The 25,371-nt window shown below is 37.3% G+C and overlaps 2 protein-coding genes and 2 long non-coding RNA genes across 7 annotated transcripts in view; 1 reads left to right on the forward strand and 3 right to left on the reverse strand.

The window, feature by feature from the left end:
- Positions 1-25,371, forward strand: part of LOC100701335 (protein tyrosine phosphatase receptor type H) — a 574,626-nt gene that overhangs the window by 7,935 nt on the left and 541,320 nt on the right. The window contains exons 4-21 of one of the 3 annotated variants that reach the window (XM_019362639.2): positions 38-283; positions 2,699-2,944; positions 10,195-10,440; positions 11,037-11,282; positions 16,925-17,170; positions 17,767-18,012; positions 19,220-19,492; positions 20,000-20,257; positions 20,434-20,664; positions 21,325-21,585; positions 21,744-21,837; positions 21,916-21,969; positions 22,158-22,239; positions 22,406-22,496; positions 22,608-22,684; positions 22,863-22,997; positions 23,158-23,280; positions 23,480-23,640. In XM_019362639.2, coding sequence (XP_019218184.1) covers positions 38-283; positions 2,699-2,944; positions 10,195-10,440; positions 11,037-11,282; positions 16,925-17,170; positions 17,767-18,012; positions 19,220-19,492; positions 20,000-20,257; positions 20,434-20,664; positions 21,325-21,585; positions 21,744-21,837; positions 21,916-21,969; positions 22,158-22,239; positions 22,406-22,496; positions 22,608-22,684; positions 22,863-22,997; positions 23,158-23,280; positions 23,480-23,640 — 3,316 coding nt within the window. The remainder of the gene's footprint in view (positions 1-37; positions 284-2,698; positions 2,945-10,194; positions 10,441-11,036; positions 11,283-16,924; positions 17,171-17,766; positions 18,013-19,219; positions 19,493-19,999; positions 20,258-20,433; positions 20,665-21,324; positions 21,586-21,743; positions 21,838-21,915; positions 21,970-22,157; positions 22,240-22,405; positions 22,497-22,607; positions 22,685-22,862; positions 22,998-23,157; positions 23,281-23,479; positions 23,641-25,371) is intronic. The other 2 variants (XM_019362638.2, XM_025909567.1) reach the window with 2 other exon arrangements.
- On the reverse strand, positions 377-10,914 carry LOC112847635 (uncharacterized). The gene is made up of 2 exons (XR_003221285.1): positions 10,775-10,914; positions 377-579 (listed from the first exon to the last, which is right to left on the reverse strand). It is a non-coding gene; the product is annotated as an uncharacterized LOC112847635 (long non-coding RNA).
- On the reverse strand, positions 8,203-9,341 carry LOC112847633 (uncharacterized). The gene is made up of 2 exons (XR_003221280.1): positions 8,794-9,341; positions 8,203-8,693 (listed from the first exon to the last, which is right to left on the reverse strand). It is a non-coding gene; the product is annotated as an uncharacterized LOC112847633 (long non-coding RNA).
- LOC109203260 (uncharacterized) lies at positions 11,597-15,821 on the reverse strand. 2 transcript variants are annotated; one of them, XM_019362678.2, is made up of 8 exons: positions 15,390-15,821; positions 14,623-14,681; positions 14,384-14,513; positions 13,815-13,902; positions 13,560-13,724; positions 13,063-13,269; positions 12,661-12,829; positions 11,597-12,499 (listed from the first exon to the last, which is right to left on the reverse strand). In XM_019362678.2, exons 3-8 carry the CDS (start codon positions 14,401-14,403, stop codon positions 12,408-12,410), a joined length of 741 nt encoding a protein of 246 aa, XP_019218223.1. In that variant the 5' UTR covers positions 14,404-14,513; positions 14,623-14,681; positions 15,390-15,821; the 3' UTR covers positions 11,597-12,407. The 2 variants fall into 2 exon arrangements, with proteins under 2 accessions (XP_019218223.1, XP_019218222.1); XM_019362677.2 differs by having other exon boundaries at positions 14,384-14,535; positions 15,390-15,820.

The following is a 25,371-nucleotide window of genomic DNA, read 5'->3' on the forward strand; positions in this document are numbered from 1 at the left end:
TGTTACAGTTTCTTCTTTGTGTGTTTTTCTATTCTAGCTCCTCTTAACACCGAAGAATTTAAGAAAAATGGACAAGATGAGACCAGCATAACTCTGGGGTGGAAAACAGTCCCCAACATTGACAATTATATTCTTGTATTTAATGAAAGACAGATCAACATTAGTAATTCTACAGAAGAATACAGAGTGTCAGATTTGACCAGTGGAACCAGATACAGTTTCACTCTCTTCACTGTGTTTGGTAATGTCAAAAGCAGTGGAGTAAACTGCATCGCAGTCACTGGTAAGATATATTTTCTCTAATATAGATAAATAAACCAGGATTGACCGGCTCATTAGTACTTGAAACTTTAGCTGATGGAGAGGATTTTTGGTCAAAACCACTTTCCTCTGTTATCTTTAGCTCCACAAAGTGTTAATAATGTGACTGTGGTGCATCAAAATGAGATGAGTATAACACTGGAGTGGGACAAGGTTAAAGCATCCTAAAGTACCATAACATAAACATTTGTTAAATTTTCCAATTTGAATATGTCAAAGAGTAACCCTACCTATAATCCTACACTGGTTACTGCTAACCTGGTGGAGGTTAACAGCAGGGCCGTTAAAAAGGGGCACATTGAACCAGGCTGAATAACAACAACACACATTCATCAAGAATTTAATATGGGATCGCATCATACTATATCACTGTTGTGAGGTGGCAACAAGGCAAAGCAAACGTAGCCTATGTTTTACCTGATGGGTACAATGTTGCTGTTGAGGGGTTGCTGCTGCTCCTGCTGCTGATAGTGCTGGAGGGTAGGGCTGTGCTGATCTGAGACTGTAGACATTAAAGTGTTCATAGGAGAGATGGTAGCTGATTAAACAAGTGTCATGAGATAACAACTAAATGCAAAGAACATAAGAAAATGGGCTTGGAACCACAAAGCAACAAAAAACTGTGAGAAATAAACTAGGCTATGCCTGTGAATCACACTGCTTCTCTTCTTCTTTCCATCCCCTCATTTCATATATCACTCTCCACTTGCTGTCTATCTGAGAACAAGGCACAACTTGCTATTGCAATAAACTATTATTTAATTATCCACACCTAACAACTGCTGCATTTAATCTATAATAAAATGATGACAGAAAAATGTTATAGAAGCAAAACATTCCAGTTGTGCTTATTATTATTTTTATACTGGAATACCTCTCCAACATCTGGTACATGTGTTAATGTTACCTGTGCTCTTTGTAACCCAGCTGCTGAGGGATCCACTGCCTTTAGTAGCCTCACACAGCTCCTACTGTTTCCTCCTCATGTCCTTACCAGCCATGTCTGGACAATGTTATATCATGAGTAATAATTTAAAATATCCATATACATAAAACACACACATGCACACACACACAGGGACATTTTAGACCTTCAGAATACTGTATATAATGTGGGCATCATGGTGCTGATCCAGAATCCTTCCATTATTATTTATTACTAGAGCTACAATAATAAAGCAATGAGGGTAAAACAATAATAAATATGAAATAATGTATTTATGATGATTCCATTTGTTTCACTATCCACTCTGTGCAGGGAGAAAGCTTATTACATTTTTTAACTGTAGAGATACAACAATTTTACTGCTATAAAATCAGCATTTTAAAATATAAATCTACTATAATCTGTTTCTTAATGTATGTTCTTTAAAATACAGCGTATGTTTTTTAAATATTATAATTATAATAATCCATAATATGTGGACATGCATATTAGATCGTTTTTAGTGAAATATAACCCCTCCAGAAAGGCAGGAAAAGCCCTGTAACTTGCTTTAAAACTAAATATGTTCCCTAAAACGGTGACAGAGCTACAGACCCATGACAGCCTTACCCAGTTAGCCAGCAGCTGTGACCAGCACTACTTGTGCAGTTTATAAAAGGACAGGTAATGTTTGTCGCGCTGTTGCACACACAGCACGCTCATTTGTTTCAGTTCGTCAGTTGCCACAAGACAACTTACCAACGTGTACGTAATAAGCTAATACTCCTGTGTGCTTTAGACTACAGTGTACGCTGTACAGCTACTTACTGGTTTTGTCGCATCAGTCTGTGTGTCTGAGGTAATTTGTGTTTCTCCTACAGCTCCGGACCGCTAAAAATGCGCGTGCTCTTTACGAGCTCGTTCCCGGCTCGTAACCAGCGCGTTCTGCCGTCAAGGGCGATCATTGGTTAATAGTGATCATGTGACTGATGCAAGCCAGATTCTTTTATTTAGCAAAACTGTGATTAATAGTTAAATATTATTGTTGAGGGGCACAGACAGGACTCCGCATGCTCACACACATTAAAAAAAAAATTAAAAAAAAAAAAAAGTTGCCTCAAGAAAAGGGCACTTTGGGCACCCATCAGGAAAGGGGCGGGTGCTCAAGCCCCTCTAGCCCCCCCCTCTGCACGTGCCTGGTTAACAGATTAAAAACATCTAAAACAGTCATAGTCCTTCAAAATGTTCCACAGTTGATGCTCCTCTACAACATGAACCAGGACAGAGCTTTATGATGTTGTTTAAGGTTTCTCAGAAATAGAAGAGTGTGGCTCACCTAATATTTTTGAAAATGCCTGATAAAAATACTGAAACTGAATGGCTCGTTCCATCTTTCTGTTTCTGCCAGAAAATGTTGTTACAGTTTCTTATTTGTGTATTTTTCTATTGTAGCTCCTAATAACAATGAAGAATTTAAGGCTGTTGATCAAAATGAGACCAGCATAACTCTGATGTGGAAAACAGTCCCCAACATTGACAGTTATCTGCTTGTGTTTAATGGGAGAGAGATCAACATTAGTAATTCTACAAAAGAATACAGAGTGTCAGATTTGACCAGTGGAACCAGATACAGTTTCACTCTCTTCACTGTGTTTGGAAATGTCAGCAGCAGTGGAGTAAACTGCATCGCAGTCACTGGTAAGATATATTTTCTCTAATATAGATAAATAAGCCAGGATGGACCGGCTCATTAGTACTTGAAACTTTAGCTGATGGAGAGGATTTTTTTATTTTCATTTTAGCAAAGCCGCTTTCCTCTGTTATCATTAGCTCCACAAAGTGTTAATCATGTGACTGTGGTGCATCAAAATGAGATGAGTATAACACTGGAGTGGGACAAGGTTAAAAACATCCTACAGTACCATAACATAAACATTTGTTAAATTTTGAATTTGAATATTGTCAAGAGATTTATTCTAAATGACACTTCTTCAGCTGAGAGTCTAAGAGTGAAGAGACACACACTGTAGATCTTTACTTGCAAGGGCGGTCACAGAACGCTCACAACAGAGTGGGGGCCCTGTGATCAGCGCTCTGTTCTTGCACTTGTCTTTATTTATATGCAAAAATAATACAACAGTGAATACGTCTATTCATAGGCAGAGGAAAGTTAGTGCGTAGGGAGTGAAGATAAGAGTGGTTTAGGTGTATGCGTGTGTGTTGTGAGATTCAGAAGGACGCAGCCTCTCTTCTTGTTAGGGAGCGTCAGATAAGAGTGTCCAGCTCTTCCTCTTCCTGGCAGGAGTGAAATAATAACAGCTTATTCAGCTGTGAGAAAGAATTTATAAAACATTCCTGTAGTGGACAACAGTCTAAGTCATCAAAAGGTCATCATACAGTATTCTATCATATGCAAACTTATATCATTAAAAGCTTATACTGACTACCAATACAACTCTCCATTGACATTCCCTCCTGTTGTCAGTATAACTTTGAAGTGAGATATCAGTATGTAACATCTTGTTGTACATTTTCTGTCACATCATCATTAATAACACAAAGTCTTCATGTTCCAACAGGTCGGGGTCATCATCATCATTTGTCACGGCTATGTATGCAGCAACAGTGGAAACAATTATACGGTTAATCATGAGTTTTAGACATGGCAGGATACATGTTACAAAAACACAAAATAAAAGTAAAAATACAAAAAGGGATAAATAGAATAAATAAGAATAAGAATACAAAGGAATTGCAAGTATTTCAAGTATTTCAAGTATTCCAAGTATTGAAGTCTATTGCACCGTTGGTTTTTAACAAAAAGTATTGCACAGTGAAAAGGCAGTAGTAGTCTTTTTAGCAGTCACTTGTATTATTTACATAATCCTGATTTTGGGCCTGCTGGATCTGTCTCAAGGCGTTCAGGGCATCAGTCATGTTTGATGAGTGTACATTGTCTGATGTGTGTGTGTGTCATTTCTCACTCAATCAACAAGTGCACGTCTGTTCAGGTGTGTGTTTCTCTTCATTCTGAGTCAGTGTGTGTAGATGTGTATGTTTGTGTATGTTGGCGTGTTTATCACTTTCCTGTTCTGGTGTTTTGAGTAAACCACGGCCTGAAGCGTGTCCTGGGGTCCTGCCCTCCTCCTTTTCAGTCCGGTTGCGACCATTGCTGCTGCTGCTCATAGTTCAGTCTGTCCTGGTCCTGGCCCCAATTGGGGCAGTCCTTTCTCCAGTGTCCATGCTCACCGCAGGTGAAACCTGCATCTTCTTCTGTGTTTTGTCCATTCTGAGGTGCCTTTTGACCTCAGTTGCTCCTCCTGTCTCTGGCACGCCCTTTCTTCTGCTGCCCGATCATCCGTGTTGGTCCGTCACTGTCCTGTACAGTGTTAATGCAGAGTTATCAAGGTCAGCATTCTTTTGCTCGGCCTTACTTTTCATTCGGGCTTAATGGGCGTCTCGTCACAGCTCTGTCAGCTGAAGCTGTCTGGAAATCTCCCCCGTGTAGTGAAACGGGCCTTGGATTTAACGCTCTCCGTCTCTGCTGCATGAGATTGCTTTCCTGTAGCACTGTTGACATTTTTAGATTGTTGTTATGGGTCCAGCTGCTGCAGCATTTGGTCAGGGTCAGGGTCAGAGATGGTAGAGGGGAGAGCAGGAGTCCAGGTCAGCTTCGGCTTTCAGGACCGGCAAAGCAGCCTGTAATCAAGCATAAAGAGAAAAAACAAAAACAAAACAAAAACAGACGAACAGGAAAATGATGTTGTATTGGCTGTGTTATTCAGAGAGGGGAGAAACACCGGGCCAGGCCCTGTGTCAGCCTTCTCTCCCCCTTTTTTGTTTTTCCTCACAATATAATCAACTCATAACCCACCAAGTTGACAGGACAACACAGGTAGATATTAAAATTCGTAAGATCACGTTTAAAAGCACAAAAAAGGAATTTTCCTTCCTTCAGTAATCACTTGTATGATTCAATCAGCAGAAAACATCTCACCATTTGACTCTTAACCACTAAATTTGTTGTTTCATCACTGGTTGGTCATACCAGTCTCTTTCTTTTTGAAGTTGTTGTCCTGCAACCCAGAGAGTTTATTTGTTAGTAGTGGGTAAACTTCAGCATTTGATAACAAAACTATTAAGTTTTCCCTGTTTTAACACTAATGAGGGATATAGGCACATGTATAGTGTGTGCTGTAGTGTAAGCTGTTCTTCATTGCATGTATGTGTATTAGTAGCTTGCATGCAAGGCCTCTGGGACTGTCTCACCCAAAAGAGCATTTTCTCAACAGTTGCCTTTCTTTCGCGTGTGTTAAGAAAGGCAAATGTGCTTGAAGCAGTTGTGAGATTATTATGCTGTTATATATTACATTATACCTATAATCAAAATGAGTGAATCATGATACTGCTGTAGGCCACATCATACTTCTGAGTTAAAAGAATGTGAAAATCATTAGATTTATTAGATAGGTTTGTAATATCCTATACTGCTGATTTACTGTGAGTGAGTTACACTATTTCATGACATTTCATACTGCCGAGTTATGAAGAGAATATTGTATTCAGAGAGTAGGGGCCTCTCTCTTTTTTTTTTTTTTGTGATAGTAAAAAGAACAGAGCACATGCCACGGGAGCGTCACCCCCACCTTTGGTGGAAGCAGAAAAACAGGGAGCCAAGGTCATAACTCTGGCTCACTAAGAGTTAGAAAGAATATGAATGCTTAGTTTGTGGCTGTGGCGCATTTTGTATAGCTTCTTTTCTTTGTTTAGTAGCGTTCTGCCTTCACCTGAGAGTGTGCCCTAAGCATGTGACTTCAGGTCTCCATAATTGGAGTTTATTTAAAGATAAATAAGATGATTTCATTTATTGCTCGCAGATCATGCACTAAATGGTATTTTGCAGTATTAGCTGTCTTCACCACTTAAACAAAACATCACTCTTTGTTTTATTATTATTATTACTATTATTTTAAATTCTCCTTTCTCAAAACATAAAATTAAATTGTAGTTGTTCTTGGCTGAGAAACACAAAACCTCCCTTTTTTCCCTTTTTTCTTTTTCAAAACAAGAAACTAAGTTTTAACTTTTCTGGCTTGTCACCTAAAACAAAACAGACAACCCAGCTCTCAGCTGGCTCTGAACAGAAGTTACAGTACTCATCACTCAAGCAACATTTCAAAAAACAAAAGAAACAAAAACAAAACTCAGCACACTGCACAGAGAACAACAACAATACACAACTGAAGATGTTGTTCTTGTTTGTTCTCCTTGAATTTTAAAATAAAGTTATTACATCTGCATTAGTAAATCATATGCCTAATCATTATGTGCCACTGTGATGCACAAGTATGATCACAAATGTATTCAGTTTTCAACCCAACAAAACAAAAAACAAAACAAAACAAAAAACAAGTTACCGATGGCTTGAACGCTTTACACACGAGTCAGGATGCAAAAAGGCTGCTGCCAAAGACAAATCAGAAGCGTGAGGGAAAAAAAAACAAAAAAAAACTGAGCCCACAGACAGCTTCATGTTTGAGCTTTAATAGCGGTTTCCCTCCCTCTGATGTGTTCTTATGCAGCTCCTGCTCTAAAAAATGTGTAACCTGCTCATCAGCTTAGCAGTGACCATATATTTAATTCAGCTTCTCAATTGTGTAGCTTTAGCTGTTGTATACAGGGTTTTTAGTTGTTAGTATAGGTGTGCTCTATATTTCAGCAATGTCTCATCTAGGATGACAGGTTTTCGAGCAGGTCAAGTGCCTCTATGCACTTAAGTAGTTTACATATTTTCTTTATTTTCTTCATTTCATATGTCATTATACTGAATTTGAGCAACCTTAAGCTTGATGCAGATTACTTCTAACAATTATCCACCTCACATCATAACTGACTGAGGTGCCTCTTCATATTAATATTATGTCATTATCTTTTTATATAACAGCAATAGTATATTACAATATTTTATTTATATTTTATTTTGCATCCATCGAGGGATGGGGGTGATCTGCAGTTTCACCCCTTCCCAAGCTGGAGACATTTACCTTTTCACACACTTTCCTTGGCTGAACAATGACACAACCTTAATACACCTTATGCATCTCTCTATTTCATTTAATATGTGTTTGTGTGAGTTATATATTTTCTTTCATTCTATGCATTCTGGGCATGGTCTTCATCCTAACTATGTTTCATTGTTAATACCAGTTTACAAGTTGTTATCCTTGCTTTTATTAGTTTGAATACAGTAGAGATAAGCTCTAATTTAATTTAACCTTTTGTTTATTCCACTTTATTCCTCTTGTGTTTATATGTATTCAGTTGGGTCTGTATCCAGCCCTTTTTAAACTTTGATCTCTAATCTTTTACGTGACGAGGGATTATTATGTTCTTCCTAGTCTGAACTGCTTCTTTGTTTCTTACAGTCACGTACAAAATGTCCCTCTTTTCCACACCTCCAGCATGCAGTATTAAAGTCACTGTTTGGTGTGTGTCTCTGTGTCTTACAGTCACGTGCAAGGTGTCCCCTTTTCCCACACTCCCAGCATGTAGAGTTAAAACCATTGTTTGGTGTGCATCTAGGTCTGTCTCTACCTCTTGCTCCTCCCCTACACATTCCTCTCCCTCTCTTTTGGCCTCTGAAACCTCCCCTGTAGCCTGCACTAAAAGCTGTGAGAACAGTGTCAGCATCGAGGGCAAAAACTGAGACCTTCTCTTTCCGTTTCACCACTGTCTGTGCATGGTTAGCATATTGAAACGCCTCATCTGCTGTGCCCATATCTTGCGTTACCCAATTCTTTTCTACATGAGACCTAATGGGTGGCAGTAATCCTTTAATGAAAGTGCGCCCAAATAGATCTCCATTTTCCTCTTTCTTTTTCCCATTTTCAGTTCTCCTTTCAGCTTCAGTTTCCCATGCTTGGAAAAGTTTATATTCTTCTTCACGTTTTAATTTCTTCTTTGGGTCTTTTGTTAATGTAATTTCTTGTTTCAGGACAGCTTTCAGCTGGGTAACAGCTGAGGGATTGCATTTCCCTTCCCAGCTGTGGTTTTTAGCTTTTTGTGGATTTCTCCACCTATTTGCACTTATTCTACCTGCTCCGGTTTGTTGTTTTTCTAAATATTCCTCATCAGGTGTTAATTTTGCTTGTTTATTCCCCATTGTCAAAGATTTTGCTGGGCTGTCATTGGCACGCCTGACTTCGGAGTGGTTTACTGATACGGCCTTCGACTTCACCCTATAGGTGAAGCGGTACCAGTTTTATGAGATGAAACCCAACCGTTCTCCTTTGTCACCAGTACGTGAGCCTCAGCAAAGAAAACAAATAAAATAGAAGTAGTTCAGCAGCGTATTGTGCTGTAAAATCAACTTACTTCTAGACACATACACACATACACACAGATAGACATTTGCGCGCTAATTTGTTACGAAGTATTTAACAGCTACCTCTGAAACTGGTCTAAACTTAGTTCTTTTTGGCCTTTTGGCGAACTTAACCTATTTTACGCGTTTCTTAAATAATTTGTCACGAGATAATTTCGGCTACCTCTGAAACTGGTCTAAACTTAGTTCTTTTGGCCTTTTGGCGAACTTAACCTATTTTACGCGTTTCTTAAATAATTTGTCACGAGATAATTTCGGCTACCTCTAAAACTGGTCTAAACTTAGTTCTTTTTGGCGAACTTAACCTATTTTACGCGTTTCTTTAATAATTTGTCACGAGATAATTTCGGCTACCTCTGAAACTGGTCTAAACTTAGTTCTTTTGGCCTTTTGGCGAACTTAACCTATTTTATCATTTTATTTTACGCGTTTCTTAAAACCTTCGTGGCCGTTTTACAAAATAGTGTTTCTCTCACCCTCAGACGTCTCACTGGTGATTCGGATCGTCAGACTGAATCCCACCGCCGTGGACCAGACTAAAAACACCGGCCTGGACCCGAATTTAAACGTCCCAGGGCTTTCGGCCTCGTCTAAGAGGGCTGTGCACAGACTTCGGTGCTGGCTTCCCACGGCGTCAGGAATCAGTTCTGGATCCTTGGAACAGAGTCACAGATAACAGTTCTGATATTTCTGATCCGGCTCGAAGGACCAAAATAAATGTCAAGAGATTTATTCTAAATGACACTTCTTCAGCTGAGAGTCTAAGAGTGAAGAGACACACACTGTAGATCTTTACTTGCAAGGGCGGTCACAGAACGCTCACAACAGAGTGGGGGCCCTGTGATCAGCGCTCTGTTCTTGCACTTGTCTTTATTTATATGCAAAAATAATACAACAGTGAATACGTCTATTCATAGGCAGAGGAAAGTTAGTGCGTAGGGAGTGAAGATAAGAGTGGTTTAGGTGTATGCGTGTGTGTTGTGAGATTCAGAAGGACGCAGCCTCTCTTCTTGTTAGGGAGCGTCAGATAAGAGTGTCCAGCTCTTCCTCTTCCTGGCAGGAGTGAAATAATAACAGCTTATTCAGCTGTGAGAAAGAATTTATAAAACATTCCTGTAGTGGACAACAGTCTAAGTCATCAAAAGGTCATCATACAGTATTCTATCATATGCAAACTTATATCATTAAAAGCTTATACTGACTACCAATACAACTCTCCATTGACAAATATTTAATTATAATTATAATTTGAATATGTCAAAGAGTAACCCTACTTATAATCCTACACTGGTTACTGCTAACCTGGTGGAGGTTAACAGATTAAAAACATCTAAATCAGTCATAGTCCTTCAATATGCTTCACAGTTGATGCTCCTCTGCAACATGAACCAGGACAGAGCTTTATGATGATGTTTAAGGTTTCTCAGAAATGGAAGAGTGTGGCTCACCTAATATTTTTGAAAATGCCTGATAAAAATACTAAAACTGATTGGCTCGTTCCATCTTTCTGTTTCTGCCAGAAAATGTTGTTACAGTTTCTTATTTGTGTATTTTTCTATTCTAGCTCCTCGTAACACTGAAGAATTTCAGGCTGTTGATCAAAATGAGACCAGCATAACTCTGATGTGGAAAGCAGTCCCCAACATTGACAGTTATCTGCTTGTGTTTAATGGGAGAGAGATCAACATTAGTAATTCTACAAATGAATACAGAGTCTCAGATTTGACCAGTGGAACCAGATACAGTTTCACTCTCTTCACTGTGTTTGGAAATGTCAGCAGCAGTGGAGTAAACTGCATCGCAGTCACTGGTAAGACATATTTTCTCTAATATAGATAAATAAGCCAGGATGGACCGGCCCATTACTTTTTGAAACTTTACCTGATGGAGAGGGTTGTTTTTTTTTTAATTTTAGCAAAGCTGCTTTCCTGTGTTATCTTTAACACCACAAAGTGTTAATCATGTGACTGTGGTGCATCAAAATGAGATGAGTATAACACTGGAGTGGGACAAGGTTAAAAACATCCTACAGTTCCATGACATAAACATTTGTTAAATTTTGAATTTGAATATTTAATTATAATTATAATTTGAATATGTCAAAGAGTAACCCTACCTATAATCCTACACTGGTTACTGCTAACCTGGTGGAGGTTAACAGATTAAAAACATCTAAATCAGTCATAGTCCTTCAATATGCTTCACAGTTGATGCTCCTCTACAACATGAACCAGGACAGAGCTTTATGATGATGTTTAAGGTTTCTCAGAAATGGAAGAGTGTGGCTCACCTAATATTTTTGAAAATGCCTGATAAAAATACTAAAACTGATTGGCTCGTTCCATCTTTCTGTTTCTGCCAGAAAATGTTGTTACACTTTCTTATTTGTATATTTTTCTATTGTAGCTCCTAATAACACTGAAGAATTTCAGGCTGTTGATCAAAATGAGACCAGCATAACTCTGATGTGGAAAACAGTCCCCAACATTGACAGTTTTCTGCTTGTGTTTAATGGGAGAGAGATCAACATTAGTAATTCTACAAATGAATACACAGTCTCAGATTTGACCAGTGGAACCAGATACAGTTTCACTCTCTTCACTGTGTTTGGAAATGTCAGCAGCAGTGGAGTAAACTGCATCGCAGTCACTGGTAAGACATATTTTCTCTAATACACTCTCAGAAATAGGGGTACCAAAGTGTACCAAAAAGGGTACAAATGCTTGTCGCTGGGGGTGTTCCTTTTTGAAGGACATTTCTGTACCCTTTAGGCGTGGTACATTTTTGTACCTTATGAAGTTGTACCATCTGAAGTACAATCATGTACTTTCCTAAGACATAAATGTACCTTCAAACTATAGTACAGAAATGTTCCCTTGAAAAGGGTACAATAGGGTACCTATGAGGGTACCCCCCCAGCGACAACCTATTTCGTACCTAAAGAGACAAAAATGTACCCCCAATAGTCCAAAATATTTGGTTATTTAACCATTTATTTTCGATAATAGAATCACATCAAAGCATTTAAACAACCACAGGAATACATCCTTGATTACATTCGTATATTGCCATAGGACATGTCAAGAAAAATACATTCATTTAAAAAAAGTAAACAATCACATAAAGACATTAAACACCTGAACACAATGTTTTTGACGGATCACAGAGATGGCATGTATTTAAAAAACTGTCCACACAAATGTTTTGCTCTACTTCAACAAGCCAGAATATATATATGTCATATATATAGACAAAGTGGAAAATGTGCTTGCAACGTCACACAGAATACCTCAAGGACACAAACAGCCTATCATCAACTAAATAGGTGTCTAGAGCTTGAAAGTCTAATTCATTTCCTGGATTGAACAGGATCCAGTCATTGTCAACTGCCACTTGGTAAGCATGGAAATGACATTCATAAGTGCAAGGAAGTAACAGTTTCCCACACAATACCCAACAAGTATCAACATTCAAAATATACTTGATTTTAAAGAATATAGGTATGGCTTCAGTGTGTACATGGCCAACTACAAAAACATCCTCAAGTTCATATTTGACACTGCTGACAGATATAGCAGACACACGCTGAAGCACTTTATCCTGAAAATGCACATCTGTAAAACTTTTGTTCATTTCCAGAGCATTCTGTAAGTCTGTGGATTAACAGCAGTGTTTCCCCTACATTAGCTTAGCTGTGATGCTGAACCGCAGCTGAATTCAGCTCCATGCCAACAAAACACCGAGAATGAAACTTGTGGCCAAAGGCTATGCATTGCATCATGCATTTACCTCTCCAAGGATGATGAAATCTTCTATCTTCTCCTTGAAGATGGATGGCAAGAGGAGAAGTGCCCCCTTGAAGTCAATTCCTAGGTCATACAGATGCAAATGCACTTCATTAGATTTTGATAGCATGCAAATTCCCATTAACATGCTCTTGACATGGCACTATGGTACATCAATTATCTTTGGAAGAGAGCGCAAATGAATTGTCACAAAATTTACTATTTGTATGAGGTCAAATTAGTACCTGTAATGTCTTCAGCCAGTGCATTCTCTCTTGCCTCCATGTAGACCTTCTTCAGTGGCAAATCCTTGGTCATTTGAAGAACATTTTGAAGAACAGCAGTGAAGTTCTCGCTAAAGCGGCAACAGATGTTGTCTTGGCAGGGATGCATTAAATCAACCTCATCACACAACTGGAAATGAAAAGAGCAGAATAGACAAAAGAATGACATTTTACATTGAGGATTTAAACTTTTGACATGTTTAAAGACACAGACTGGAGATAAATGTAAAGTGCTTTAACCCTTGAACAAAAATTCTAAAGATAATAAACAGATTGATTAATCAGTTAGTACAGAAAATAATAATCAGATTTACAGACAAAAAAATCATTAGCTGTTTGCCCAATCATCTTAACAATTCTTACCCCTGCAGATGTCCCCAGGAATGGATATCTCTTTAATAGGTCCACAGTACACATTCCTTCAGCTACCTCTTGACGTCTCCATGCAAAGGTTTTTGTCATGCGGTCTTTCACCAGTGCTGTGTCAGGATGTAGCGTCCTGTGCTGATCATTTAGCACCTTGATATGAGCATCAACGGAGGCTGCATCTTCCCCCACAAAGCACGAATCCTTTGTCAAAGCAGATATCAGTATTATCATAAGTAAAATCTGATAAGTTAATGTTACTCGAAATGCAGTAATTTGTACACCAAATGCTTTGAAAAAAATGCAAAAATGTTGAATAGGAATTGCAAGTTGAGCTGACTTTTGTTAAATCAACTGTGAAGTTCCTTTTTCTATGTTAATGTTATCTGTTAACATGTTTCTTTCAATTAATGTTTACTTTTAGCTTTACAGTGAACATAATAAGACTACATATGTTACCTTAGCTCTTAGAGGCTGAGGGTGTGAGGATTTACGAGAGAGGGCTTCAGTCTCTTCAGACAGGAGCTGCTGGATTCCTCTGTGGTCCGATGTTTCTGCGTGCGTCCAAACTTTTCTTTAACCCGGTTCACTTCTTCGTTGCTGATTAGGGGAGCCCGTTCTGCTTTGAACTTTCTCTTGAGTTGGCTGTGCCAGGTGTCCTAGTTGTTTCAAATGTATATAAGTAGTTAATTATGCTTACTTTATATTAATATAATCTATAAAAGAAACAAAAAAGGAGAGGTACTCACATAACCATTTCCGTGTACATCTCTTAAGAAAGGATACTTCACAATCAGGGCTTTGATGACCTGGATGTAGTCTGAGTGGGTTGGGTACCTGTTTCAAACATAAGAAAAACAACACACAGTACACTGATTACTCTTATCCTTTTCTGGGGGCTTTTCTGTTCTTCAATTCTTCTACTCATATTGTTATTACCGTAAATAGTATGTTATAGACCAATGTCAAATCAATGTAGCTAAAGTTGATTTTAATTTTTTAAAAATGGGCGCGGACAAACAGCCACACCTCTCCCAAACTTCATTAATTAATTGACTGCAGTCCTGAATTATTAATTTACTCTTGAGCAAATTCGAAAATGAACACTTTGGATATCATAGTCCAGACAAGGTCTGGAGACACAGGATGTATGGTTTTACCACTATTGCCAGTTCATTGGAACCGTGTGTCACGCCAGACTCGAACGCTGGTCTCCAGATTGGGAGGCAGATGGGCTAACCATTTGTTCTCTGCCTCTCGTACAACAGCAATATTAATATTAAGAAATTAATGTAATTATTCAGAAAGGAACCCTTACATTGTGTACTGTGACAGCATTTCATAAAGAGTCCCAATTATTTTGTTTCGGTACTTCTGTTCTTTCTGGACTGGTTCTTTGAGATCCAAGCGACTCTGGACATCTTGTGGGAATTTTGGAATGGAAATAACTGCAGGCAAGAAGGTATAGAACTGCAATACAGTAGGAAAACAGCATTAACTAGCCATTTTGCAAGCACTTAAATGCATATGCAAATTTAGACATTTATCACAACCTACCTCTGGTTTGCTTGGGACACTGGACCTTCAACTGTACCTTCAATGTTGTACATCGTTATCTGAAATATAAAGTACAGTATGAAATAAAAATAAAACCATTTTCAAATTTCTTTTGGGGGGGGGGGAAATCCTTGCGCCGATTGCCTGTTGGCTGTAGGCATTATTCATTGCAACCAAAACAATAACCCGAGTTGTGGATAGAATAGAATCCTAGGCTATCTTGTCTGTTTTTGCTGCCCACAATTTGCCTCCTTGATTTTGGTTTATTTGAAATTATAAATCGATCCCTGATCGAGCAGCTAGCTGGCATCACAGGTGTTTGCAGACAGTGTCCCTGCGCAGAGCTTACAGCTCTCATATTCGAAAATCCCACTAAGTAGGTGGAATGGTACAAATGTGTACCTTCCATTGTTTAAAATCCCTTTGAGCGGGAAACAAGTTAGATGCGATAAATTTTGCTTAGAAAACGATTTTGTTAATAGCTATATTTACATACTAGCACGTTTTGAGAAATTATTGATTTTTCTACATTGTTGTACACGGTTAGTCACTATTTATTGATAAAACACTCGAATACGGCGGGCAGACAGACGTTGAACATTCCACCAACAGTCTAAATAGTCCACATTTGTATCTTTCTTTGTTTAAAACTTAGCTAACTGCTAGCTTTCACCCATGTTAAATCTAGCTCTTCGGACTTTTGCTAACTCTACTGTAAAATTACACGTTGTAATTTTTATAAAAACACAAAATCACACCCGACTTACCTCTAAACCTTTGCGCCTCGTCGTCTGACACATCAATGCCTTCTTCCATCAACTTTTTAAGGAGCTCCTCCATCAATAACCCCCTGAGAGTCATTTTCTGTGTCAACGCTAGTCAGCGCGGAGGCGGAGCACTCATCGCTGCTGGCTTTTCAGCCTTTGGGATTAATGCGCGTTGCGAACTTGACACATGAAAATACAACATTGTGGTATTAATGCGCAGTTGTTTAGAAACCGTTATGCTGTCTTGGCGAACTATATTTGTAACTTACAAAATGTAGTCACCGTAACATAAAAATCTGCTTGACATTTTAACTTCCAAAGAACCTCGGTTTAACTTGATGTTGCAAATTCCATAAAAACCTCACAATTAATGAACAATTCTAGGATGTAGTAAAAGCGAAAAAGTAAATGGCCAAACATAACTGTAAAATGATTTCACGTTTTTGAAGGCTACAACCAAGATTTAAAACATTAAAAATTATAACTGGAACTTAATAAAATGGAAATGGACCAGTTTTTTTTTTAACATCATTTGGTTGTGCCTGCATGTCATTGTGTGTGTGTTTTTTTTAATATAATTTAACATAACTTACACAAAGGTAGGTTACAGATATTCTTTGCATCATAGGATAATTTACGTACAGAGGAGAGGACCAACAGATTTGATTATAACATGTAGCTTTTATGAGCACACTCACATCTCATATGAATTTTACAATTAACCAGGCCCATCCAGATTTTCCCATGCTGACCCATTACCACATTCTGCCACTGTCACTGCAGTACAGGTCAAAATGGTACAGATTTGTACTTTATTTCAAATTGAACCTTTAAAGGGGCATTTCTGGACTTTTAAAGACCAGTATTGTACTTTTAAGGGAACATTTACAAAAAATGTACCTATAGGTACAAAAATGTTCTTCTCTCGTACCTCTATTTCTGAGAGTGTATAGATAAATAAGCCAGGATGGACCGGCTCATTACTTTTTGAAACTTTAGCTGATGGAGAGTTTTTTTGTTTTTTTGTTTTGTTTTTTTTTTTAGCAAAGCTGCTTTCCTGTGTTATCTTTAACACCACAAAGTGTTAATAATGTGACTGTGGTGCATCAAAATGAGATGAGTATAACACTGGAGTGGGACAAGGTTAAAAACATCCTACAGTACCATAACATAAACATTTGTTAAATTTTGAATTTGAATATTTAATTATAATTATAATTTGAATATGTCAAAGAGTAACCCTACCTATAATCCTACACTGGTTACTGCTAACCTGGTGGAGGTTAACAGATTAAAAACATCTAAATCAGTCATAGTCCTTCAATATGCTTCACAGTTGATGCTCCTCTACAACATGAACCAGGACAGAGCTTTATGATGTTGTTTAAGGTTTCTCAGAAATGGAAGAGTGTGGCTCACCTAATATTTTTGAAAATGCCTGATAAAAATACTGAAACTGAATGGCTCGTTCCATCTTTCTGTTTCTGCCAGAAAATGTTGTTACAGTTTCTTATTTGTGTATTTTTCTATTGTAGCTCCTCGTAATGCTGAAGAATTTAAGGCTGTTGATCAAAATGAGACCAGCATAAATCTGATGTGGAAAGCAGTCCCCAACATTGACAGTTATCTGCTTGTGTTTAATGGGAGAGAGATCAACATTAGTAATTCTATAAAAGAATACAGAGTCTCAGATCTGACCAGTGGAACCAGATACAGTTTCACTCTCTTCACTGTGTTTGGAAATGTCAGCAGCAGTGGAGTAAACTGCATCGCAGTCACTGGTAAGACATATTTTCTCTAATATAGATAAATAAGCCAGGATGGACCGGCTCATTACTTTTTGAAACTTTACCTGATGGAGAGGGTTGTTTTTTTTTTAATTTTAGCAAAGCTGCTTTCCTGTGTTATCTTTAGCTCCACAAAGTGTTAATCATGTGACTGTGGTGCATCAAAATGAGATGAGTATAACACTGGAGTGGGACAAGGTTAAAAACATCCTACAGTTCCATGACATAAACATTTGTTAAATTTTGAATTTGAATATTTAATTATAATTATAATTTGAATATGTCAAAGAGTAACCCTACCTATAATCCTACACTGGTTACTGCTAACCTGGTGGAGGTTAACAGATTAAAAACATCTAAATCAGTCATAGTCCTTCAATATGCTTCACAGTTGATGCTCCTCTACAACATGAACCAGGACAGAGCTTTATGATGATGTTTAAGGTTTCTCAGAAATGGAAGAGTGTGGCTCACCTAATATTTTTGAAAATGCCTGATAAAAATACTGAAACTGAATGGCTCGTTCCATCTTTCTGTTTCTGCCAGAAAATGTTGTTACACTTTCTTATTTGTATATTTTTCTATTCTAGCTCCTCGTAACACTGAAGAATTTCAGGCTGTTTATCAAAATGAGACCAGCATAACTCTGATGTGGAAAACAGTCCCCAACATTGACAGTTTTCTGCTTGTGTTTAATGGGAGAGAGATCAACATTAGTAATTCTACAAATGAATACACAGTCTCAGATTTGACCAGTGGAACCAGATACAGTTTCACTCTCTTCACTGTGTTTGGAAATGTCAGCAGCAGTGGAGTAAACTGCATCGCAGTCACTGGTAAGATATATTTTTTCTGTATTATAGATAAATAAGCCAGGATGGACCGCTTCATTTGTACTTGAAACTTTAGCTGAGGGAGAGGATTTTTTTGTCAAAGCCACTTTTCTCTGTTATCTTTACCACCACAAAGTGTTAATAATGTGAATGTGGTGCATCAAAATGAGATGAGTATAACACTGGAGTGGGACAAGGTTAAAAACATCCCAGAATACATCGTACAGTATAATAACAGCACTGACATGGAGAAGAATATCAGTGTTTCTCAAGACTGCTATGACAAAGTACAACTTCACTCTCATCAGTCTGTTTGAGGGAATCAGCAGCACTGGATACTCATTTACTGCTGTGACAGATGGGTGATCACTGAAGACTTGTTTGTTACTGGATGTTTTATTTATGGAAATCCTCCCAGAAACTCCTGTATTTCAATTTTTTAACCACAGATGGGTAATGTTTAATATTTTTGACTGTGATAATGTAATCAATGAAACTGAATGAAAATTCTGTCTCTGTAGAAAATATCTATTTATGTGGGGATGCTATGATTTGACAGCTGCAATAGGCTACAGCCCCCTGCGACTCTTAAAAGGATAGGTGGAAGAGAATGGATGGATGTTATATGATTTGGAAATAAACGTTTGCAATGGTTTTACAATTTTTTTGGACCATGGTTATATAATAGCTCCTCATAACATAAACATTGTAACACTGAATATGTCAAATACTACCCCTACCTATAATGCTAGACTGGTTACTGGTAACCTGGTGAAGGTTAACAGATTAAAAACATCTAAACAGTCATAGTCCTTGAGATGGACTTGGTGAGGTGTTTTTCTTTTGTTGTCTCATATATATTTACAACATTAGACAGGAGACATTAAAACTTGAAATCAGATTTTATAATTACTAAAAGCTTAGGAAACCAAAATGGTTCCTTAAGGATGTCATTTGTGAATCAGACTTTGTAAAATTGTCTTTATTTCATCTTTAGCTCCTTATAATGCACAGCAACTGCATTTGAATCAGACTAAATGAGACCAGAGCTTCATTTATTTATTAACATATGTGTGTTGCTTTGTCACTATGACTGTTGTGAAAGGAATTAACAAAAAGTAACATCTTTTTATGCTTCTGACCCACTGTATTTTTTTAAATATGTCTCAGATTTTGTATTCTTCTGAAATCATTCTTTGTCTTCTTTCAGCTCCAAAAAATGTCCACAATGTGACTGTGACACAAAATGAGAACAGTATAACTCTGACGTGGGACAAAGTTAACGACCTACTAACATACATCCTAGAATATGAACGTGTTAGTGTTGTTATTGACAAGAATGACATGGGCGGATGCACGACATCAGGTGCATCAGTTACATGTGTGGTCTCTTCTCTGACTGCTGGGACAAACTACAGTTTTACCCTCTTTACTGTGTTTGAGAACATCAGCAGCTCTGGATACAACTTTAGTGCACCGACAGGTATGTAATTAGTGTTTTTTTAAACTGTTTGTTTTCCTTGTGATACAATATATTTACATGGACAATATAAGCCCATGTTTTCCTTCTGGCCTGGAGTGCATCCAGGCTCCACCCACCAACCATATCTCAGTGCAGAAGGAAGTGTGGATCTAACCTTGATGATAGGCTTGTGCTTGTGATAGAGCAGCAAACATGAATGATGTGCTCTTAGCAAGCAGCATGCTTAATTATTGTATTTTATATATTAACTATATAATTATCATATTATTAGTATATATTGTTATTATTTATTTATTGAATTTTGACTGATCTGATCACCTGATTGGAAACATACATTGATACTGAGCCTTTTAGCTCACACGCCTATTCAGACTTAAGTATGTAAAAGTTTGTGATAACTGAACTAGCTCTATACTCCTGTATGTTACACAGTAACATGTAGTTATTTCACTCCAAAAGAAAAAGCTGAACAAATTCCACTTCTGAGTTTTGTTTTTGTTTTTTCAGTTCCACCAGTGGTGCCTTGGGTCAGTGTGACTGAACGATTTACTAACAACATAACTCTAGAGTGGGAGAACATGAATAAAGCCTGGCAATACCAGCTTCAAATCAATGGTCGTGTGTCAGATAGTGTGTCAGACAGCTCCTCAGATACAATCAGAAAAGTAGTGACATCTCTTCAGCCTGGAACAGAGTATGATTTCAGCTTAACCACAGTGTTCGCTGGACTCAGGAGCACTCCTTATATGAATTTCACAGTAACAGGTAAAAAAAAAATCTCTCTGTAACTTTTTCAGTATGAGAATGAAATTTTGTCCCGTGTGTAAAATGACAAAGAGCCTGCAGTTTGAAGCGCTTCAGTTAGTCTTCTTTTCAATGAGTTGTATAAAAAAAAAGAAGAATCAGGTTTTTGTGTATAACTATTTTCTCATCCATTTCAGCCATAGACTGTGCCACTGCAGACTGGAAAGTTACCAATTCATCAATCAAAGCAAAGATTGAAGGCTTGTTCTCGAACGCAAACGCAAATAATGGATCTAACGTTCATGTCAGTGATGAACGTAAAAATGTGTCATTTACTGGACTTTACCCTGGTGCCACCTATCAGATATCTCTTGTCTATGAAAAGTCTCCCAGAGTTTTCCTGCAGTGTGAACACAAATTAACAATTCGTGAGTACAAATCTGTCTTAAAACAACGCGTGTCTGCATTTACAACAGAAACCATTTGAAGGACTAGAATAATTTCAATCTATAAATCAGTTTTTGAGATCTTAAAGTATTCAGTTATATTGGTTACAGAAAGATGATCTGTGAATTGATTTAATTTAGTTTTTAATTTTTAGTTTTTTCCCTTACATTCAATTTTTTTTAATCTTGAAAAAGGTTATTGCAGCAAAACACATTTTATTCACCATCTACATGCCACAGGTTAACACAGTTATATAATATGATTCAGTATTAATATATGAGCTTTATCCAGGTATCATTTTATTATTAACTAACCGACTTGTTCTGATTAATTAGCTCAAGAAATTAAAAAGCTTGAAGCAGAAAATAAGTATTTCTTTCAATATCTAATGTGTCAATGTTGAGGTCTTTATTTTTAGTTTTTATATGAAAATCCCCAAAATTTTAAAATTTTAAAAATAAGAGTGCTGCTTTGAATTAAACATGAGGCAAATAATCTTTCTAGTTGACAACTAATTTTTAAAATACAGGCACTTTTCAAAGACTCTATTTTATAGCACAAAAAGTTTCATTATATTTACTGTAAGTCATATATTTTCTGCTTTAGTTGTGATTGTAAAAGCTTTTTCTTGTTTTACTCAGTTCCTCCTAATCTAAATGCTCACTGTGAGTACTGGGCAGCTGGATACTCTGTTCTTATTAAATGGACAGACCCAGAGGGCGAGTGGACTAATGCGGAGGTGAATGTGACTGGAAAGACTCACACAGTAGCTAGTCCTGAAACTAAAATCATAATCGATGGATTCCAACCTGCCAAAAAATATAAGGTGTCTGTAACTTCACTGTCTGGGCTGAGGAGGAGTTCTGAACCGCATGTTTTTTACTGTCAGACTGATCCAAGTGGTGAGTAAAAGTAACTGCTTTATCATGTTACTGCTTCATAACAATATACGGTATTTTCAACTTTGACTTGATTACAAATTGTTTCATTTCACTCAACGCTAAAAATAAACCTCTAAACTTTTAAACTTCGTTGTTAATTATGCTTTTGCTCCCTTTAGGAGTTATTGCAGGGTCCATATTTGGCGTGCTTCTTTTTGGTCTCCTGGTCGCTCTGGTTGTCTTCATTTTCCTCAAAAGACCAGATATTATTAGGTGGGTCTCACTTCACTGACAAGAATAAATTAAATTAGATCATGATATTTATCAAATTTAATGTCTTGAATCCTGCAGCAGAAAGAAGTCTTCATTCATTGGTGGATCCAAAGTATCTAACACACAGAGCAAGTAAGTGTTTCTATACAATGACAATTACCCACAATGAAGAAAAACATTAATTATGGCAAAATTAATGAATATATTTGAGAGGGAATCAATGCCAAGTACTTTCTTTAATTTTTATTATTTCATTAGGTCACAACAAAGGTAAGATTAATTCTACTTTTGTTATGTTTTATTTATTTATTTATTTTTAGATCTATTCCTGCTGCAAAGTTTCCGGACCACTTCCATCAGCTGAGTTTGGATGAGAACAGAGGCTTCAGCGAGGAATATGAGGTGCATAAAAAGATCAAGATTTTTTTTCCTCTTCTGCTTCTCTGTGTTCCTGTTTTTGTGTCAAACCTGTTTTTGTGTCTTTACTGTTTCATATCTTATCGTTTTATTCGTTTTATGACAACCAATATTTCAGTTTCATGCTTTGTTATCTGCTATGTTCATGCAGTGCCTCGCTCCTGTTGGAACAGACCAGACACGAAAGACTGCTATTCTACCTGAAAACAAAGCAAAGAATCGTTTCAGTAACGTCTTGCCATGTGAGTCTCTCCTCTGACTGTTGAACCATGCTGCTGTGAGCTCATTCTAGCAGTCTATGTCAGCTCTACTGGAGGTGCACTGGAGTTAAATCACCTATTTTCTCTTTTTAGATGACTGGTGTCGTGTGAAGCTAACTACATCAGATCCTGATGGAATTTCAGACTATATCAATGCCAATTACATGCCGGTAAGTGTTACATTAAGATAAAGTTCAGTAAAGATCTCTTTATAACTACACCATACAGAGAGTATATAAACAAGCATCTTTGTGTGATTTCATGGGCTTTCCTTTTTCATTTGTATAATGAGCAGAAGATATACAAGCTAAATTAGTCTACATATTAACTTTGTCCACTGCTTTTCAGGGCTACAGCAGTAACAGAGAGTACATTGCCACTCAGGGCCCTCTGCCCTCTACTGTTAATGATTTCTGGAGAATGATTTGGGAACAAAGAGTTAAGAGGATCGTTATGGTAACCAACTGCATTGAAGGAGGGCGGGTAAGTCTTCAGGAAGATCTTAAAATGTTTTATTGCTAGTCCTTCAAGGAAGTGGTTGTCAGGAGGAAACATACTGGTTACTTCACAAAGAACAGATCAAGATCTATGATTAATATACATTTTGTACATGTATTTTGTTGCTTTTTGTTCATTTTTCTAGACCAAGTGTGAACAATACTGGCCTGCAGACAGAAAACCACGCCTTTATGGAGAGCTGTTGGTCACCATGAGATCTGAGCAACAGGAGACCAACTGGACGCTGAGAGAATTCAACCTGAAAGATGTATAAAAACTTACTTATTTCTTCTGAGTGTGTGTGTAGATGATACTAACTAAGGCTAGAAAATACATTCATAGAAAACATTATTGGCTTTAGCTGTTAATGTTGGTTTTAAAAGAATATTGGTTGATTAATAATTAAAATATTATGCTGTATATCAAGACATAGACCTAAAGTAACTGTATATGAATGTTCCTCACAGAGAAAAACCTCAGAAGAACGGACAGTTAAACATTTCCACTTTACTGCCTGGCCTAATCATGGAGTCCCAGAGTGCACAGAGGTCCTGATCCAGTTCAGAGGACTGGTGAGACAGCACATAGAGAGAGAAGGGGGCAAAGCACCAACTGTGGTTCACTGCAGGTACGAAATAAGTGTTTCCTTTTACATGGGTGCAGGGTTGCTTTTATACAATATCCACCCAGCTACACACTCTAATACTCTATGGACCGCCTTTAGTTTAGATGATCTTTTCAACAAACTTAGGTAAAATCACATCACTTACAACCCAAATTCCAACAATAAATATCAGCTCATTTTAAATTTGATGGCAGTAACACAAGTCAATAAAGCTGGGACAGCGAAATGTGGCATCATTTTTTAAGAGCCTACAAACATCTGAGAACTGAGTAGCTAAACTATAAAAGTGAATGGTCCTAAGATCCCTGAGGTCCTCCAAATGCCTACTAAAAGTAGTAAAAGTAAAGTAAAAGAAGGTAAAAGTAGGCCACTTGCAGGACTTCTGGGATATTTATCTGAAAGTGTTGCTCTAAAACATGTATATAGTTTTCAACATTGATGGTCCCTATCCTATTGAATTATCACTAATGACCCCACAGACACACACATATGCATGCGCAAACACACACGCACACACACGGATGCTGTTTTTTGAACTGAGTGATGACAGCAAGTCAAATAGTTTTGTGTTTTGTTTTGTTTTTTATGATTTGATTTCACCAAACATTTAAGTGAGCTCAAATCACAATCATTCAAGAATATTTTGCAACCATATTTAGTCTCAAAAGATGATGGCTCATTACTTTCCCTCCAGATTTTAATATTTATTTTATTTTTTTATAATTCAAGTATTTATTAGATTTTACATTTGATAACAACAAATACAAAAATGCAACAACCAAAAACAAGAAGCAAACAAACAAAAAAACAAAAGACAAAACAAAACAAAAACAGTGAGGTTTTAACATCTGTTGCATTAAGCTCAAATGTCCAAGTCAGGTAGATGTGTAGGTGCAAAAGTTGTCCCACTGTTCAGCTGCAGCTTCTGTCACATGATGTAACTTTCCCAACATCTTTTCGCAAGCAGCGTTCCCAATCATTCTTTCTTTCCACATTTTAAGCGTTGGAATATGGGAGTCCTTCCAGTGTTCCAAAATGATACGGGAACATGTTACCAATGCAGTACTTAACACTCTAAACTGGTGTTTATTTAATTGTGGCACCTCTCCTTTGTCTCCTAGTAGACATAATTTAGGTGATCTGGGCAAGTTACAAAGTGTCCACCCCTGCAAATAATTCAATACAGTGTTCCAACCTGGAAAAACCAGCGGGCATTCCCAGAGGGAATGTATCAGAGTACCTTTACCTTGTTGGCATTTCCAACACAAGTCATCTCTACCAATCCCCATTCTATACAGCCTTGAAGGAGTATAATAATATCTATTAAGAATTTTATATTGAATAAATTTCCTCCTAGCTTCCCTAATGTATAATCCATTGTTCGACAATATAGAATCCCATGTACCTTGATCCATTGTACACCCTAGATCCTTTTCCCAGATTTTTTTCAGATTAATGTTAATACAGGGTTTACCACCTTTCCAAAGAAAATCTTTTATCATATTATTGTAGCTTTGCAACATCCGTCGCGGGATGCACATAGGCAGCATTCCTGTATAATAGTTGATGAGTGGTGCTACAACTATTTTTACTGTGTTTACTTTTCCTCACAATGTCAAATTTAGTTTACTCCATGTACCCAAGTTTTTATTGATCTTGTTTAATATTTTTCCCATACTGTTAGTCATAATATCCTCAATATTTGGGTTCAATTCAATTCCAAGATACTTCATT

This window comes from Oreochromis niloticus, linkage group LG8 (assembly GCF_001858045.2).
Source record: "Oreochromis niloticus isolate F11D_XX linkage group LG8, O_niloticus_UMD_NMBU, whole genome shotgun sequence".
Lineage (NCBI taxonomy): Eukaryota > Metazoa > Chordata > Actinopteri > Cichliformes > Cichlidae > Oreochromis > Oreochromis niloticus.

What these genes read in the sequence shown, in the direction of transcription:
- LOC109203260 (XM_019362678.2), bottom strand. Translation starts at nt 14,403, where the DNA reads ATGCTGTCACAGTACACAAT. An exon ending in ATGCTGTCACAGTACACAAT is followed by an intron (nt 13,903 to 14,383) that starts GTAAGGGTTCCT and finishes TGTTTGAAACAG; the next exon opens with GTACCCAACCCACTCAGACT. An exon ending in ATGTACACGGAAATGGTTAT is followed by an intron (nt 13,725 to 13,814) that starts GTGAGTACCTCT and finishes TGAAACAACTAG; the next exon opens with GACACCTGGCACAGCCAACT.